Source organism: Rhinolophus ferrumequinum, chromosome 9, assembly GCF_004115265.2.
Source record: "Rhinolophus ferrumequinum isolate MPI-CBG mRhiFer1 chromosome 9, mRhiFer1_v1.p, whole genome shotgun sequence".
In the NCBI taxonomy this organism is placed as follows: domain Eukaryota; kingdom Metazoa; phylum Chordata; class Mammalia; order Chiroptera; family Rhinolophidae; genus Rhinolophus; species Rhinolophus ferrumequinum.
This window is the reverse complement of record NC_046292.1, coordinates 38,826,415-38,845,041: the sequence shown is the minus strand read 5'-3', so window position 1 is coordinate 38,845,041 and position 18,627 is coordinate 38,826,415. Positions and strand designations below refer to the sequence as shown.

Below are 18,627 nucleotides of genomic sequence, written 5' to 3'. Positions count from 1 at the left end.
GTGAGGGGAAGCCCAGGAGTGTAGGTGAGTGGTCGTGGTTGGGGCTGGACGCGACTAGGAGAATGCCAGGGCTTGAAACTCCAACGTTAGGCAACCTGGACCGCTAACGAGTAGTGAGTGCTTGAGCAAGGCACTTCTCTCTGAGCCCCAGTGTCCCTAGCTTAATAACAAGGCTAGAAACGCCTAAACTAGGGCACCTGTACCGCGCCGGCACGCAGTGGGTGCCTAGTAAGTTTCCTTCTCTCTCCGTCGGGCACTTTTACCGTGCCCCTTCCCTGAGCCTGAGAGTGACCGGGTCCTCCACACCCGCGCCGCACCCGACCGCTCGTAGTGCAAGCCTCTTCCCCAGCGCCGAAAGTGAGTTACTTTCCTCCTTTTCCCTCGGGATTTCCCGTTTCGCCTCTTGGAGGCAAGGCCAGAGCGATGGAGGCGTTCCTTTGCTCAGTGAGCAACACCTACGTATCAAGTGCCCACTGTGTGTCAAGCATTGTGTTTGCGATTGTGAATAACATAGACGTGCGTTGTAGAGCTTACAGTTTAGTGGGAGAAATAGAAAGCAGGTGAACAAAGTAAATGAATAAAGCAGTTGCAATACACAAACACACTTCCTATCCCTTTTCCCCAGTTATTTTTCTCTTTAGCATTTGACGCTAACATACTATGTTTTTCATATGTATGTATGTTTAATAACTATCTTCCACTACAGTGTGAGCTCCATGAGTGCAGGGATTTCTGATTCTTCACTGCTGTATCCCCTGCCCCTAGAACAGTGCCTGACATGTAAGAAATATATGTTTAATGAATGAATACTCATAGAAACAAATAGGATACATAGTAGAGAATGAGAAAAGAGAGATTCAGGGAGGGCCTCTGAGGGGAGGTGACCTTTAAGCAAGGCCTGAAGGGTGAGGCCGGTCCTCCAGGAAGGGGCTACAACGTGTGTTAAGGCCTGGCTTAAAGGTGTTGCATCTTAGATGGAAAAGGTAGAGGCTGAGAGCAGGCATGAAGCAGGTCTTTAAAATTCATTACTGACATGGCCAACTCCTCTGCCAATTTCCAAAGAACGAGAGAAAGTGAGATTATTAAAACACAGAAACGGTAAATGTAAGGCAAAGATTGATCTGAATAACCTTTGCAATGTATTACAGTTTACAGCTCTTTCACTTATCTCGCTGTATCTTGCAAAACTCGCAGGGAGTAAGAAATCGGCATACAGAGGGGACCAGACCTCATTCCTTTGTATACATACCTAGTATATAACACACAGTAAAAATGGGTTGAGTTGATATAACACCATGCTAGGCTGCAAGAACTATGAAGGTCGAGCCCATGTCTTAGTTACCTCTGCTGTATCCCAGCACCTAGCACTGTGTCTGGCTCCCAGACCTTGTTTGTAAACTAAAAGCACTCACCATTCACCGAAGCCTTCCAAATGCCAGGCCTGTGCTTGGTGGTAGAATACAGAAAGAATAAGACACCCCCTTGCCCTCAAGGGGGTCCCAGCCTGCCCAACCTTCCTGAAATCATAGAACCAGGTTTTCTGAAGCCAAACCCTTTCCTCTATAAGAGAAAGATTTATTGCACACAGAGGGACTGCCCTCCAAACAATGATAGTAAGTAGTAAGAAAATTTGGACATGTCCTGGTCAGGAAGAGTCTTTGGGCATCAGGTAAGAAGATTGGATTCAATCCAGTAGGCAATGGGGAGCTGTTAAGAGATTGCCAAGCAGGGGACTGGTATGATCAGAGCTGGTGGCACGTGTGCTGCTAGATGGTGTAGACAGACTGGAAGCACATCCTTTGGGCCCATGGGAAGCTCCAATGTAAATGGATGTGGGAAGCAGGAAACGTGGAAAAGATCTTAAAGGTCAGGACTCCTGGGAAGTGATTGCTAACCAAGAAATGGGACTTCTGGGTCCTCTGGCCGACTTGGTGGTTTGCACGTCTGCCCTTCCACAGACTTGTCCCACACCTTGATCCTAGCGCTTATGCATGAATGAAATTAGTGCTGTTGGGAGGCTCCACGGTGCCCATAAAATTCAGTGACAATTTGACAAGTTGCACCCCTGCTCTGTGCCAGCCCCGTGCCAGGCACTGGGAATTATAGATGAAGACCCCCTCCCTCCTGCGCTCCAGAAGCGTGAAATCTAGTGACAAAGAGCACCAGCCTGGAGACGTAAGAGACCCAGTTGTGCATACTAACTACCACTTCTGGCTTCCTGATCGGGGCCTCTTCTGTGAAACGAGAAAGAGCATGGCCTACCTGTATATGCCTGTCGGGAGGACTGCGAGGCAGTGCAAAGGGCTTAGTGACGTCTGTGTGACGTCTGTTCTTCTAGTGGTTCCTGTCTGTTTACTAGGTGACTCCCCCTCTAGGCCAGGAGCTCCTCCAGAGCAGAGATAAGTGTCGCTCACCAGTGCTTCCCAGCATCTCACTTAGCAGGCGTGCCTAGTGAGTGTATGTATGGCAGGAACGAATGGCGGAAATCAAAGGCTGGAGCGCTTAGAGGCAGTTGCGTTTTAGAGGAATGATATTTACGTCAGATAATGTTCTGTGACATCAGACTTCCCCATAGTTCTGTTCTCAGTCAAGAGGGAAGGAATCCTCTGTTTTACACTGATTTGCCTGTGGAATTTTAAATGAGTTGTTTGCTTGCAAGTGAGACGATCAGGTCTATTTCTATATAAACTGTGAGTTCCACACGTAAATATGGAGAACCTTGATAAATCCCAAACTGCCCTTACAGAAATACCTCAGGATAAATCATAGCCATTTAACTTCTCCTCCCTGATCTGTCTTTCAGACTGTATTTACCTAACAGTCCTGAAACCATGCTCTTTCCTTACCTCCCTCTCTCCCTCCTTCCCTCCCTCTCTTCCTCCTTCCCTCCCTCCCTTCTTCCATGCCTCCCTCCCATCCTACCTTCTTACCTTCTTTCCTTCCTTTCATATAACACACATATTTCTGAATATACACTGTGCTGTTTTATAAAATGAATAAAAAACAAACCTCTGCCCTCAAGGAGTTCCCAGTCTCCAAGAGGAGAAAGACATGCAAATATGTAACTTCTGAACAGCATGAAATGCTATAAGAGGCATTCATCTGAAGAGTATTGAGCGCCTACAACGACCAGGCTGGACCAAGTGCAGTCAGTGCTTGCAGGAGACAGCGAAGCCAAGCAGGCCCTCACAAAAGTCTCCAGCCTTCTGTTCTCTTCCTGGACCCATCATCATCCCTCCTTTGGTGTCAGTTACCCAGCTCCCCCTCTCTAGACTCATGTACCTAGACCTGTCTAATCCAACTGACGACTTGAGTTTGTACTTGGATGCCCCATGGGCACTCAGCATTCCTCAAACCTGAACTTACCATTTCCCCCACTTCTTTCCCCTAAAACTCAGTTTCTCTTGAGCCCACTTTCCACCCAGGGATCCAAGCTAGACACCTGAATGTCCCTTCAACCCCTGCGTCCCCCTGTCCCTCACCTCCTGTCTAGTCAGTCTCTCTATCCTATTAATTCCTTCTTCAGTATTTCTCCAGTTGACCCCTGTCCTCTCATCTTTCCTGAAGCTTCCCTGGTCCAGGTGCTTGTTACCTTCCACCTGGACCATCACAACCTCTTCCTCCTGGTTTCCTGTGGTTGAGGAACAATATGTTCTGAAACCAGACAGACTGGAGTTAAAATCCCAGTGCCACCATTTTAGGAGCTGTGTGGCCTTGGGTAAGTTATTAAACCTCTCCAGGCTTCAGTGTTCCCGTCTGTAAAATGACACCGGTGACTTGCCATCAATTCTGAGTGAAAGAACATGATTCTGTTTATGCAGAGCTGGACGGTAGTGGTTAGGGTTGCAAACAGGTAACAAAACGAAGGAAATTAAGTGAATGATTATATCAAAAGTCAAGAGGATGGTTATGGGGTCAGGGGTGAGCAGGAAGGGGCACATATAAGCGGCTTTTGGGGTGCTGGCAAGGTTCTTTTTACTTGACTGAGTGGTAGTTACAAAGGTGTACTTTTATAAAATTTTAATTTATTTTTTACAATTTTTATAATTATTTATTAAATTGTACCTATATGTTTGACTTCATCAGTTAAATATTTTAAAAATTCAATGAGATTTTCTATGTAAAGTGCTTACTCCAGCACTCAGCGCAGGAATAGGTTAGGAAATCTTGATAGCCAGTTCTGATACGTCCTGCAGGCCTGCCTCCCCCACTGGGCACCAGGTCCCAGGGTGGATTCATCCTTGTCCCCAGTGCACGCACACAGCATGGCACCTGCAGGCTTCGGGGAGAATGGGAAGCTTAGAGGTGACCAGAGTGTAACCACGTTTTCCTCTCCCAGGCTGGCAAGGGAACGGGGCCTGGGCCCATAACCGCACAGAACCAGGCTACCTCCCAGGCTGCCCAAGTTCATGGCCAATGGATGAGAGGGAGGAGGATGACGATGAGGAAGCCTGGTTGCAGCTTCGGCCGGTGGAGCCCTTGCCCTCCCAGTGCTGCGGCAGTGGCTGCTCACCCTGTGTGTTCGACCTCTATCACCGAGACCTGGCAAGATGGGAGGCAGCCCGAGCCAGCAAAGACAGAGGCCTGCTGAAAGGGAAGGAGTCCCAGGTGAGAGAGCTGCTCCTGAGACAAAAGGGCCAGGGTGGCAGCATGTACCTGGCCTCAGCCCTGTGCATTGTACCTGCTCGGGAAACCTTTCCCTGACTCTGTACAGCAGAGAAAAAAGAGTGTGCTTAGCGGAAGCAGATAGAGCCAGGTTCAAAGCGTGGCCCTCAGCTGGGGGTCCCAGGAGTGAATGGGGCGTGGGCATTTTACAAGAGAGAGAAATCCATGAGTTCTGGCATTCAGAGCAGGCTTCCTGGAGGGTACAGGTGGCGTGGAATGTTAGGGGCAGTGGGCTGAGATTTAGAAGAAATAAATTTGAGTCCCTGCTTATGTTATGACCTTGGACAAGTAAGTCACTACCACGCAGGCCTCAGTTTCCCCACTTGTAAAATAAGGATATTAGATTAGATAATCTTTAAGGTTTCATCAATTTCTAAATTCTGCAAATCTGGATCTTTAGCAGGTTTGAAGGGTGGGTGGGTCGTTCATGCATTGGAGATGAGTATTCTGGACCCCGGGCCCAGCTTGAGTAAATGAAGGCTCACAGGTAGGAGGCCGCAGGGTTTTTGGGGAGGATGGAGAAGAGTGGCATCTGACACATGGGAGGTAAAGCGAGGCCTGAGGTTCATCCACAGCTGAGGAGCTCACACTTTGTCCTGCGGCTGAGGGGAGCCATGGAAGGCTTAAGAGCGGGGTGAGCGCAGTATAAACTGCTCTATTTTTTAGATCAGAGCTTGAAAGGGATGGAAGGTGGGGCCACTCTATTATAACAGAAAACTTACCAGCCAGGATAGCCTCTCCTTGGGGAAAGTGGGAAGGATGCTCGTGGATGCTTGCATGTCTCTTGAGCCCCAGCTTCCAGCTGTTGGATATTTTCCTGTTGTAGAGCTGCCCCTCCGAGCTGAACCCAGAGACCTTCCTGGCCTTCCGCATCAGTGCCGTGGACAGACTCACTAAGGACACCTATCGTGTCCAGTTTGCGCTGCCCGGGAACAGCCAGCTCAGCCTGCGGCCTGGCCAGCACCTCATCCTACGGTACACTCAGGCAGTGGGAGAGTCAAAGCTTTGCTGCCCTGCTTTTCCATTTGCTAGAGCGTGGCCTAGGGCAACTGCTTAACCCCTCTACCCCCAAGCCTCCATTACTCATCTTCAGAATAGACATAGTAACACATGACTCAGAGGGTTTTGGGGATTGAGCTAAATAATCCATTTTCATAACAAATAATAATAACAGCAAACCCTTTTAGAGCACTTACTATCCAAAGTACGGTTCTGTGTGCTTATACGTATGAACTCACTTAATCCTCACAAAATCCTGTGTGGTATGTGCCATTGTCATACCCAAGAGGAAACGGAAGTCAGAGAGATTCAATAACTCACCTAGGGTCATGTAGTTAGGAAATGTTGGAACCAGGATTTGAAAGCAGGCTGTGTGGCTCTAGAGCCTGTGGCATTAACCTAATATTATCACCAGTTGATCCAGTCAATAGAAAGGACACTGTCATTGAGAGTAAGGGACTTGCGCAGTATCACGCAGCTAATAAGTCGTGGAGCCAGGATTCAAACCCAGCTTACCGGCTCCTGAATTACACTCGTAACCACTCCTCTGAACTTCCGTTTTCCTCCCAGCCTGCTATTGCAGTCTCCTCCCACCTCCGTCCCCACCCTCACCTGCACAGGGATGAGACCCTTTGGGACCTCCCGATGGAGGCCTCTGCCAGGCAGTCGACTCTGTGGGTCTGAGGCTGAGATGTGAGTATGGGGATCAGGATACACTTGGATGGAATTTGGGAGCAAGGGGCATGGAAAGAGGGAAGGGTGGAGGACTGAGCTGTGGCCACTCTGGCATTTATAGTATTGGCAAGAGGAGGAGGAGCCAGCAAGAGACAGAAGGTGCAGCCAGAGGAGAGGAAAACCAGGAGAGAGCCTATTACTGGTCACACTCCGGCCACTTGCCTCAAAGTGACCCCTGGTGTTTGTGCCCAGTTCATTCTGGCCTGTGGCCAGGCTGATGGTCCATAAAGCTCACTATTCCAGTGGATGGGAGGGACCACAGGGCAGGTCAGCCCATGCAACCTACCATCCACTTATCAGGGGTGCCCAGAACTCCCGGCCTCTCGGCTGGTCTCTCTCCTCCACCGTCTCCACCACTCCAGTGACATTCCTAACATGCAGATGACCATGTCACTCCCCATTCCCACACCTGCTGCCCCACAGTGCCTCCCCCGTGGCATCCTAACCCAGGCCCCAGCTGCCCTGCCCATGAAGTTCTTCTCCTCCCTCTCCCACACCGACCCCTGTCCCCAGCTCTGAGATCCACTCACCAGTTCCTGCCCTGCATTACCCTACCTCTAAACTTTCACCCGGGCTATTCCCCTGCCTGGAATGGCTTCCCTTCCTGCCCCCCTGCCCCCCTGTCAGTGGCCTGCTCATCTTTTAATCCCCAGCTCCAGGAGGCCTCCTGAGGTTCCCCCAGTGAGAATGATCACTCCCTCCGTAGCATGTCAGTTTTGCCTTTATTGTGGTAAATGTCCCAGTGCTCCTTGCATCCAAGCCACACCACGTGTTGTTACTTCCTCATTTGTTCCACAAGCATTCATTGAATATTTATGTCTAGCTCCCCCACTTTTGATGCATTAGGACAGGGCCTTCTTTATCTGTGCATACCTCAGACAAGAGAGTTTTGCACATGGTCGGACTCGAGAGGAGTGCTTAGGTGCTTGTGGGAAGCTCTGAGGAGTCGTGAGGAACTTGGCTTGGTACTCAGAGCTGTGGGTGAATTCTAGCTGTGTGACCTTGGGCAAGTGGCTTTCCTTCTCTAAGCCTTGGTTTCCTCATTTGGCTTATTGTTTGAATGAAATAAGATAGTGCGTATAATATGCCTGGTGTACAGTAGGCAGTTTAGGCAACAAGGCCGCTCGGACTGGTATTCAGGATGACCACCCTGGCCCCTTGCTGACCACGTCGTGGAGAGGACTCACGCATGTGGTTGGGCTTTGGAACAGGGCACTTTTGAGGAGCCTTCCAATTCCGACGCTCCTGGCATGAGGTAGTGAGTGTTTAATGAATGTTAGACACTTGTTAAACACAGTTGTTTTTATCGTTATCATTCTGTGGTTAAGAAGAGATCAGGAAAAAGTACATCATCAGTGTACTTTTTGAAGCACTTTCTCACCTGTAATCCCAGCGGAACCACACAGCAGGGACATGGGTGGTTGGCCACATTTTACACAAGGGGCAGATAAGGGATTAATGACCTGCCCAGGGTCTCACAGCCAGCACGTGGGAGTGGGGAGCTCAGTGCTCCTTCTGTCTAGCTTGCTTGCCCTTCAGTGAGGACCACTGGGGCTGACCGGACCCCACCTTCACTTCCACCAGCCTGGCAGAATAGGTACCTGTAAGGGTTTGTTGAATGACTGGCTAACTTCCTGACCGAGTGCTTCTCTTTCCCAGAGGGATAGTAGATGACTTAGAAATTCAGAGAGCCTATACGCCCATCAGCCCTGCCAACACCAAAGGATACTTTGAAGTTTTAATCAAGGTGAGCTGATTCACATGATGCTCTAAGATTCTGTGGACTGGAGCCCCCATTTGCCGGCATGGTTGGGATGGGATAGCTCCCCCCGATGTGCGAAAAGCCAGTTTTCACATGGGAGGAGGCTGGCTTGAGGGAAGAGTGGGGACAGTGAAGAAGACCTTCTCCCATCAACTTTCCTGGCAAAGGGGGGCTTCTGGGCCACCTACAGAGGGAACATTCCTGACAGATTTTATGAAAAGGAGGCTCAGATTGAGGAAGTTAAAGCTGCTCCTTCTCATTTTCTTGACTGTCAATGGAGAATGAGCACTGAGCCTAGGGGAAGGGGCAATCAAGCTGCCCAGCACCTATTGTGTGCTGGGCATGGGGGTCCAGATGAGTCAGACGTGGTGCCTGTCCTTAGAGAAAAGACCGATCCGGGACAATACAGTATGACAGATACCATGACAGGAGACCCCAATCCAACTCAGGGTAGCTGGAGGGGTGGGAAAGCAGGCTGGGCCTCCTAGCAGAAGATCTGTGTTTGAGCTGTACGTTTTAAGTTAAGGAGTGGGGAACTAGAGGGGAGTGGGGAACTAGAGGGAAATGAGGGAAGGAAGCTGGGATCAGCATGCATACAACACAAGGGGGCATGATTGGGGAACTGTTTATCATTTGTCCTGGATCAGAAGAGGGTGTGCAAGGAAAAGATGGGACGTGGAGGAACTTGGGGACCAAACTAACCTGAGATCATCTCTGGGGGAGGTGGGCAGGGGCCCGGGCATTTGAGTCGGGCCTTAAAGGAGGAATACAAATCGGCAGTGGCAGAGAATGGCGTTCCAGGCTGAGGGGATGGCTAACCAAAGGCAGGGAGGGGCGAAATAGAAGGTCTTGTGGGAATTATACCCCGTCTGAATGGCAGGAGGACAGGTGCTTGTGGGGGCAGCCAGGGTGGTGAGGGAGTTGGCAGAGATGACAGGAACAAAGTGGGTTGGGTACAAAACACCCCAGAGACCCAAAGAATAGGCACCAAATGTATAAGAAGTCATGAAGGTCCATTTATGTGGGAAAAATAATTAGGCGGAACTACATGAAATACTCAAACATTTTTGACTTATAGAAACAGCAGTTTCATATGGGTCAACGTAATAAATACATAGCTCTCAATCATTATTTCCCAAATGGAGTCCTAGGGAACACCACTGTTTGAGAATAGCTTTCACATCCTGTATCTCCCTTGTAGGACACGAATTATTACCCCCATTTCCTTGATAAGCAAACTGAGGCTCCAGGAGAGTCCAAGGCTCCACAGCTAGTAAAAAGTGCAGCTGGCTGGTGGGTGAGCCCTGGCCTCCTGACTCCAAGAGCCCAGCCCTGTCTGTGGCTCCCATCTTCCCTGCCTGCTTTCAGAGCCTGAGTGTTTATTCCCTCACACATAAGCTTGGATGGGATCCCTTTTCCACACAACTGTTTGTCTGGGAGATTCCACAAATCCTCTCCAAATGGCCTGCTTCCCCAAGCTGCTTGTCTGGGTGTGTTTCTGTTGAAAGGATAAGCCTGGAGACAGTTCTTCAGGGCAGCTGGATATCTCCCAGCTGCAAGGCTGATTTTCTCCTTCGTTTACTGGAAAGCCTCTCTTTAGAGAGATGCTTAATTATCCCTAAGCCGCTGGCTAGGAAGAGCTGGAAATGTCTTTGCAAATTGTGAAGGCAGATGGCTTTTTTCAGGTTTACCCTCCCATGTAGATGGGAAGGAGGAACTCCCATTTTTCAGGCACCTTCGGGGCACTAGGCACTGCTACTAGCTCTTTATTTTCATGATTTCGATTCAACATCATAACTAGCCTACAGAGGTCACATTATCCCCGTTTTACAGATGAAGAAACTGAAGCTCAGAGAGCTGATGTCATTGTCCCCACGCCCCTTGGGTAATGTGATTCCAAGTGAAAGGGCAGAAGTTCAGTATCAGTCCTATTTAACAAGTGTGTATTGAGCCATGCTCTGTGTGGGTGCTAGAGACATGGAAGAATCCTTCCTTACCCCTCGAGGACTGTCTGTGCCAGGGGCCTCTAAGGCCACTGCTGGGGCTGTGCCTCTCGTGAGACGGGGGCCAGAAAACAAGATGTGCTCTGAGACACAGCCTCCCCCAAGTTAGACGGAAACTGTAGCCTCCCTCCCTTACCTCTTCCAGGTGAGCCGAGGACTTTCCTTGCTTTATATCGTACATGTGGTATTCAGGGAAGGTGCTGGAGCTGGTGGTGGGTGCTTACAAGCATGTGTGATGAGCGAAGCCCAGTCTCTCCCTCAAGCCTGGTTACAATCTCATTCCAAACACCTTCTGGTCCTGTTGTCCACTGCTTCCCCCTCATCCCTGCTCTGCTGTGTCTGCTTGCTGTTCCAGCACATGACCTTGGCTGGCCTACACCTGACTATACCGTACTTGATGTCCAGAATCCTCTCTGCCCTCCTGCTCCCGTCCCCGGTGAATTCAGTCTTACCCAGCCTTCAAAGCCCAGCTCGAATACTTCCTCCTTCAGGAAGCTATCCTCAATCCCGCTCCGTCGGAAGTGATCGCACGTCCTTAGGGCTCTCCCAGGACTTTATCTTTTTCATAGAGTATTAGGTGGTCTTTGCCTTGTGTATGTCTGAGACTTAGGTTCCTCCTAGATTGTGAAGTCCTTACGGGGAGGGGCTGAATCTGGTTAATTGATTGATCGATTCAGATATTTATTAAGTCCTTTCCATGGTTCAGGCACTGGATTCCTTCATGGAGCTTCAGGTCCAGCTCTCTCCTCTGTAGCCTCAGCATGGTGCCTGGCATACAGTGGGCTGGCCCCAAGGAAGGTAGTCTGCCATCCGCCCGTAGAGGAATCCCCTCCTACACCCTTCAGTTTTTTCATCCAGCCAGGAGACAGTGTTGGGTAATGCAGAGATTTCAGATGAGTGTCCTACAAACTGACTCCAGCCCATAAATGTACTTGGTTTTGGCCCTGTTCAGTGTTTTAAAATTTTGAATTAATGGCTGACTTTTCAAAAATGGGAGAATTTACATAAAAATATGGACATCCTGCTCCTATGGAAAATCAGAAGCTCTGCCATCATCGGCCCCATAAACTATGTACTGGAATCCACAAAGTGCCTTCCTCCTTTAGAAGTGACGTTCACTCACCCACTTCCCACTGTCCTCACCGTTCCCTACTGCTCTCTGAGACTGAGTCTGAGTGTTCGATGCCATCAGTCATCTCGTACGCATTCTTCACTCATTGGTGTGTTACCTGCGTGGCCCCTTAGTGATTTGAGGCCTCTGTCGTTAGAGCTGGACATGCTGTGGACTCTCATCCCAGTCTCACCATTTCCCTTCTGTGGAAGCTTCTGGGCCTCATCTGAAAATTGGGAATGACAGCGCCAATTTCATGGTATAATTAGGGGGATTAAATGAGAGAACACATGTAAAGCACTTAGCAGTGCAGAAAGGGCTCCGCATTAATGGCCGATGTGTATGGGCAGCCTGTGCCGGTTCCAGTGAAGTCTCCCTGTGTTTGCTCCCAGTGCTACCAGACAGGGCTGATGTCCCGGTGTGTCGAGGTCCTGGAAAGCAGGGGACACAGCTTTCTGGCGAGGACCTTTCGGAGGCTTCTTCTACAAACCCAACCAGGTCAGTGACAACACCCTGGGTCCTCAGGAGACCCCTCCCAGCTTAGCCTCCAGGACTGCAGTGTCAGGTGTACCATTCTTCCTGAGCCCAAACCTAATCCCGAGAGTATCCTTGGGGTTGGACATAGGAGGAGATGGAGTCGGCATTAGGAAACAAAATTGCCTGCCATGCTTCAGAAATATCCATGGCTGCTCATTGCTTAGAAAATCGAGACTCATATACTTGGTACATATGGCCTCTCTCCCATCTCACCCTCAGGTATCTTTCCAGATTTACATTCTGGTTGCAAGACTGTAGAGAACGCCCCCTAAAGGTGACCCATGGCTCCCTGCTTGGGGGGCCACCGCTTCCTAGCCTGGAATGGTCTTCTCATTTTCACGTTACATTCAAAGCCTTCCCTGACATTCCCAGGAAGAATTAGTGATTTCTCATCAGTTGGTGCATATCTGGAGAGGAATTTGGCAGTATGTACCAAGAGTCAAGAATCTTCGAGTTCTTTGACCCAGTGATTCCCCTTCTGGAAATCTATGGAAAGAATCCAAAATACCCACTCTTTTGCACGTGTTCATTGCAGTCTTATGTATCATAGCAACAATTTGGACATAACTGAATATCCAACAATAGGGGAACAGTTAAGTACCTTGGGTTACAGGTACTTGAAAGAATATTATCCTGGATTTTAAAATTATTTTTATAAATGATGTTATATGTTCATGCTGTAAGATCAAGGTACAAACGCTACCTACAAAACTGAATATACAACAAGCTGGGAGACTAAGTTAAAAATGCACTGAAAAAATATGAAAGAAAATGCAGTGAAAAATGTTAGCAGCTCTGGGTGATGGGATAATGAGTGATTTTTATTTTCTTCATTATACTTTTCAAATTACCCACAGTGAATACCTATTATCTTTATAATTAGGAAAACAAAGCAAAACAAAAACAAATGGAAAGAATGAATCATTCCTCTCCATTTTTTTTTGTTTAATTTAAAAATAGCTTTTATTGTTTTTTTGTTTTTTTTCTTTATTACCAATGTAATACATTTCATTATCAAAAAAATCAGCAGACATAGAGAGGCAAAAAGAAGAAAATAAAGAACACCTTCAGGCCATCTACCCAGATATACCTTGGCATATATCCTTCCAAATGCTCTTTCACACGTGTGTGTAATAACAACCAATGTGTATGTGGTACCTCATCTGTGCCTGGTTCTGATTTTAGCACTTGACCGTGTAGTAACTCATTTAATTCTCACAAGAACTGCTACGTACTGCTACCCCCATTTTACAGACATGTGGTGTACATATATTAATATTCTCCTACAGTATTCTCCTAGTAATAACCATACTCAGCCTTGCATTTTAGCCGAGGGTATCCCTGTGTCTCCCAGGCCCTTGAGGGCGGGGCCTAGAATTGTTCCTGTTTCCTCCTGACCTTGAGGGGCAGCTGATGAATGTTTTCTTGAGCACTTTTTGCAGGTGGAGCCTCTCCATGCCTTCTGGCTGCTCCCTGTACCTGTAGAACCCCTCTGGAAAGCCCCACACTTCCTGAGGTTGGAGGGCCCAGCAGTGAAGAAGAAGAGATGGAGTCTCACACAGTGACACTTGGCCCCAGATGGCAGCTAGGCTAGGTTCTGCTCCTCTGAGGAGGCTGGGGTGCTCTGGCCTTCTTCCTGGCCCTGTCGTGCTGCTCTGTGGTTATCTTCATGGCAGATGAACCTCACGTCAGCCCAGAGGACAGGCGCATTAGCATGTCTGTGCGTTGATTCCCGAGATTTCCCAGGTATCCACCTAGGGCCAGGCCCTTGCTGGAGCCTGGGGGCCCGAGATGGGTCAGAACGAGGCCCCTGGGCTCCAGAAGCACACAGTCTGATGGGGAGACAGACACACAAATAGGTGACGACGACACAGCAGGACCAGTGTTGTGAGGAAGGTGCGCACAGGGCTGAGGGAACACAAGGAAGGACCCCTGCCCCCGACTCGGGGAAGTCTTCCCAGACGAGTCTGAGCAGCGATAGGCAAAGGAGGCGGAACACGGCAGGCTAAAGACGGGGTGACTGGGAGAGCACGGACACGGGGCTGGGTGGCGTGGCCGGCGGGAGGGGCTCAGCGAGGGGAAGGACTCTAAGTCGTTAAGCCCCAGGCTGTGCACCAGGCACTTTATGCCGTGTCATTTAATCCTCACGGCGTTCTGAGACAGGTGCTATTCTAGGGAGGCGCTACTACTTTTAATCAGTGAAGAAAGGAGAGGTGAGAGAACTTGCCCAGTCCCGTGGCTAGGGATGTATACCCAGATCTCGCTGACTCCTGATACTCGAGGGGTGTCACATGCAGAAGTGTGCTGTGCAGTGACTGTCGGTAGTTAGTGAAAACCCAGACTTCATTCACAGAGGCCTAATCTCTGTGAACGAGGCTGAACACCTCACTGCGTGCGTCAGGCCCTAGCCTTGAAGCACTGACCTTAAAGAGGATCGCCCCTCTTTAAGAGGCCCCGAGCCAGGAGGTGGGTTCAGTGAGGAGGGGTTCATGGAACTGGGGCCTCTGGGAGTGGAAACTCACTTTTATTGCGTGGCTTTTCTGTGATGTATCGTCGAGGGAGGAGCTGGCTGAGGGGTCCCAGCCAGGGCCCTCAGATCTCTGTAGGGCTGCCCTGGGGCAGAGGAAACAGCCCAGAGGGCAGGGCTGGGATGGGGGCAGTGGGTGAGGCTTTTCTGGGAGCAGGTTTTAGCTCAGTGTGAGGTGGGAAGACCTCCCTGGCACGGGGAGTCAGTCCATAATAGAGCAGACTGCCTTGGGCGGTAGTGGGCTACCTGTCCGCAAAAGCATGTAGGCAGAGTCCTGTGGAGGTGCTTTGGAAGGCAACCAAGCCGCTTAAGGATGGGCGACCCCTTAAGTTCCCTTTCAGCCCCCGGATTCCATGACTTCTGTTACACAGCGATAGACTTTCACAAGCAAGAATGTTTCCTGGAGGAGGTAGAGAGGGGAACTCAGGTGGTGGGACAGCAGGAAGGGCAGCGCCTTCTGGGTCAGGCAAGCCCAAGGCGAGGCCCCACAGTGGGTGAGTGCGGTGAGACTCCCCAGCCCGGCCGTCACATCGCCGTGCTATTCCCCAGTACGGCGAGCTCCTCATGCTGGCTGCGGGCACCGGCCTGGCCCCCATGGTGCCCATCCTGCACAGCATCACAGACAATGCGGACGACGAGACCTTCGTCACTCTGGTCTGCTGCCTTCAAGACCTTTGAGGACATCTACCTGAAAACCTTCCTCCAGGAGCAGGCCCGTTTCTGGAACGTCCGGACCTTCTTTGTACTCAGCCAGGTGAGCCCAGGGTGACTTCCTCCCCTGCCTGAGACTCTGCCGTGCCCTCGCACCTATCCTGGGGCCCTGCTGTGGCCTCCCTGCCCTGGGCTGGCCTCTAGTTGAGCCACGTACCTGGCACGGGAGGCAGATACTGTCATGTTCATTATGCAGATGAGGAAACATCCTCGGAGAGGAGAAGGTGCGAGCCAGTGTCATGCTGCTCGGTGGGGTCAAACCAGGCGGAGCCCGGCCGTCTGATTCCAGAGCCCCAGCTCTCGCCCGCAGGCTTTGCGGCCTGCCATCCGCCCTCTGGCATCATCAGCTACATGGGCTGGGGCCCTGCTTGTGGGGTCAGTGGGCCAGGCCACCGACGTGCCCTGGGATAAGCCCCCTGAGGCAGGGACCGGCTGTCTGCACCACCATGGTCTCCTCAGTGCTTAGCACAGAGCAGGCACTCCCTCCATCAGCGACGGGTAAAGTGAGCTGGATGCGAGTGCTCTGCATTTGTTAGCGTCCCGACCACCTCACGTTGTCCCTGCCGGGGAGGAAAGCTGCTTCCCACTCCAGGCTGCAGAGACTCGAGCTGGAAGCGACTCTGCCGTCTGACTCTGCCCTCTGATTCCCCACCTCCTCCCTTCACTTAGGCCTTCCTAGGCCCCCCTCTGGGCCGTAGCCCCCCTTGGGGCCTCTTAAAGAGGGGCGATCCTCTTTAAGCTTGGGGGCCCATTATGCCCTTTATCTCACGTCAGGCCCTCAGCTCTCTTGGTTCACCAGCCTTCCTCTGGTTGGTAGCCTTATTTCTTTTTCCTACACCCCTGGGCTGGGATCCCCTGCCAGGACTTCCCCCATCTGTTCTCTGTTGCTCAGGGTCAGCTTCTCTGCCCGTACTTTGGAGGACTCGTCTCATCCATTTCCTCTTTGAAATAGCTTTAGAGTGGCCCTAAAGACCTCCCTGATCCTTGACATGATGAGTGGGTGGGGGTGACAGGAAACTGGGTTTCCGTTCCCAATACCCTCGATTCCCCAGGGGCTGGGGTCTGCAGGCCTGGCCTTGAGGCAGACGCATCCAGAGGGTCGTGCTTGGTGAACATTAGTAGCAGCAGCAGTACCCAAGGCAGGGGAATGAAGCAGAAAGCTAGTGTGCAGCCTGAGTGGGAGAGGGGGTGACGGTAGGGGCCACTGCTACCAGGCAGCACACCCAACCCTGCCCGAGCGCCTGGTCAGGGAAGGTGGGAGGAGGGTCAGGAAGCAGGCACCTGGCAGAGTTGCCCTGGCTGGCCAGTCTTCCTTTTCCCCGACCACGTGCCAGGTGCCAGAGATACAAAAATGTAGAGGACCTGCTCCGGGCCCTCCAGGTTCTCACCTGGATATGAGAGACGGCCACGGGGATACTGACAATGGCTCCCCTTCATTGAGCTCTTGCTCTAGGCCTGGCACTGTTCTAAGCGTTTCTGTGTGTTAACGCATGTCACCCCCACCACAAACTTAGGAGGCTTGAATTGCCATCATGCCCATTGTACAGAAGTGAAAACTCAGGCACAGGGAGAGTTAAGAATCTTGCCCAAGGTAACACAGCAAGTTGTTGGAGAGCTGCTGTGAACCCAGGTGGTCCTGCTCCAGAGGCCCTGGCCTTACTGCTCACCAGGATGAGATGGCACGGGGATGGGTGCTGCTCAGGGTGTTCAGGATGCTGCAGCAAGCAGGGAGGGCTTCACGGAGGAGATGGCATTGGAGCCTGGGCTTGAGGGTAGAGTTGAGGTTCACCAGCAGTAGAGGGCCTGGGGCTTTGATGATGCCAGTGGGCTGGGCTGGCTGTCGACGGCAGGGGCGATGCAGTGAGAGGCGCCTCCTGCCCATCCGTGCTCCCTCCACCCAGGGTCCTCCCTCCCCTCAGGCTCAGTGACAGCATCTTCAGGCAGCTCCCTGCTTTAGCCACCCTGCCAATTTGTCCTTCATTCTACAGCTGGAAGGGCAGCACCGACCACTCCAGCACCCTGCTTCCAGCCCTTCCCTGCCTCCCCACTGCTCTCAGGATGACATCCAAACCCTCACGACTGTGCCAGCCCACTGTGGCCTTGTCTCCTAGCCTGCCCTCCCTGCGTGCTGTGTGCTGCTGTCACTGGTCTGCTTGTGGTTGCAAGTGCTCCGTGCTTCTCTGCTGCCAGGCCTTTGCTCAGTGTTCCCCTTGCCAGGAGTGCTTTTCCCCACTTCTTTAACCTAACGCCTACTCATCCCTCTCATCTCTCTGCTGAGGTGTAATTCCATCCTGGAAGCTTTCCCTGAGTCCCCCAGCTGGTGTAGATGTTTCTGCTCTCACAGCCTGAGCTCTCCTCCTTCACAGTACCCCCGCCCCCCCACTGCACCATCATTGTTTACGGGTCTCCTCCTGACCTGAGCAGCAACCAGCCACTGCATCTCTGGGTGCGCAGTGGGGATGGGCTGAGCTGAACCTAAGAGGCCTGAGGGAACCGGGCAGTGAGGAGAGGTGAGGCCGACCACGCTGCTCGTCCCTGCTCTCAGGGGCCCGTGAGGTGTGTCAGAGCATGGAAGGAGCACAGGAATGTCCAGGTCAGCAGCCAGGACCCCTGTCGCACCACAGTGTTGTCCTCGGGCCCTCAGGTCCCACAGACTGTAAGGTGGGCTCCAGGGAATGCACCTGACATTAGAAGCTGCACTCACAGAGCCTCTGTCAGGGTTTCCTGTCACCCCCACACTCATCACAGGAGCTCAGAGAGGTCAGTGTCACTCACTAGGAAGTGACAGCAAAGCTCAGATTCCAACGCCACCCCCCCCCCATCCTGCCATTGGTGAGCCCCAGGAACGGGAAGCTTGGTGTAACAGGGTCTGCGGGGCTCTGAATAGTCCTATTCTGTCGGGGTTTTGTTTGTTTGGGGCACTGTTACATGGTTTCTTCTCTGTTAAAGTTCTTCAAAACTATATATACTTAGTGATTTCTGTAATTTTGTATAGATATGTATGTTATACTTAAAAGAAATGTTTTTTTTAACATTTAACAACAAAATGTTTACTTAAAAGAAATTTCTCTAAGTCTGCTGATGGTGGAGCTTTTCTTTGGTGACCCTGAGGATGAAAGCCATGAGCTGAGGCTAGAAGGGCAGGAAGAGAGAAGGGGCCGCACGGTCACTCCCAGAACTACCTCTAGACTTTTTTTTTTTTTTTTTACAATGTTTGTTATTGGTTTGTTGGTATTTTTTTTTTTTTATTGGGGAATATTGGGGAACAGTGTGTTTTTCCTGGGCCTATCAGCTCCAAGTCGTGTCCTTCAATCTAATTGTGGAGGGCGCACCTCAGCTCCAAGTCCAGTCGCCGTTTTCATCTTTAGTTGCAGGGGGCACAGCCTACCATCCATGCGGGAATTGAACCGGCAACTTTGTTGTTGAGAGCTCGCGCTCTAATCAACTGAGCCATTGGCCACTCCTCCGGAAGCTCAGTGGCTCTCATTGTCTTCAATCTTAGTTGCAGGAGGCGCAGCTCACTGGCCCATTGGGAATCGAACCAGCAACCCTGTGTTCAGAGCTCGCGCTCTAAACA

At 51.1% G+C, this 18,627-nt stretch overlaps 1 protein-coding gene across 1 annotated transcript in view; it reads left to right on the top strand.

The window, feature by feature from the left end:
• Window positions 1-30: 30 nt before the first annotated feature.
• LOC117027212 (deleted in malignant brain tumors 1 protein-like) overlaps window positions 31-18,627 on the top strand; it is a 45,683-nt gene continuing 27,086 nt past the window's right edge. Inside the window, 9 exon segments of the mRNA XM_033114696.1 lie at window positions 31-357; window positions 4,340-4,608; window positions 5,492-5,640; window positions 8,059-8,146; window positions 11,668-11,703; window positions 11,705-11,773; window positions 14,889-15,002; window positions 15,004-15,093; window position 15,943. Of these exon segments, the coding sequence (XP_032970587.1) occupies window positions 4,417-4,608; window positions 5,492-5,640; window positions 8,059-8,146; window positions 11,668-11,703; window positions 11,705-11,773; window positions 14,889-15,002; window positions 15,004-15,093; window position 15,943 (739 nt within the window). The 5' untranslated portion in view covers window positions 31-357; window positions 4,340-4,416.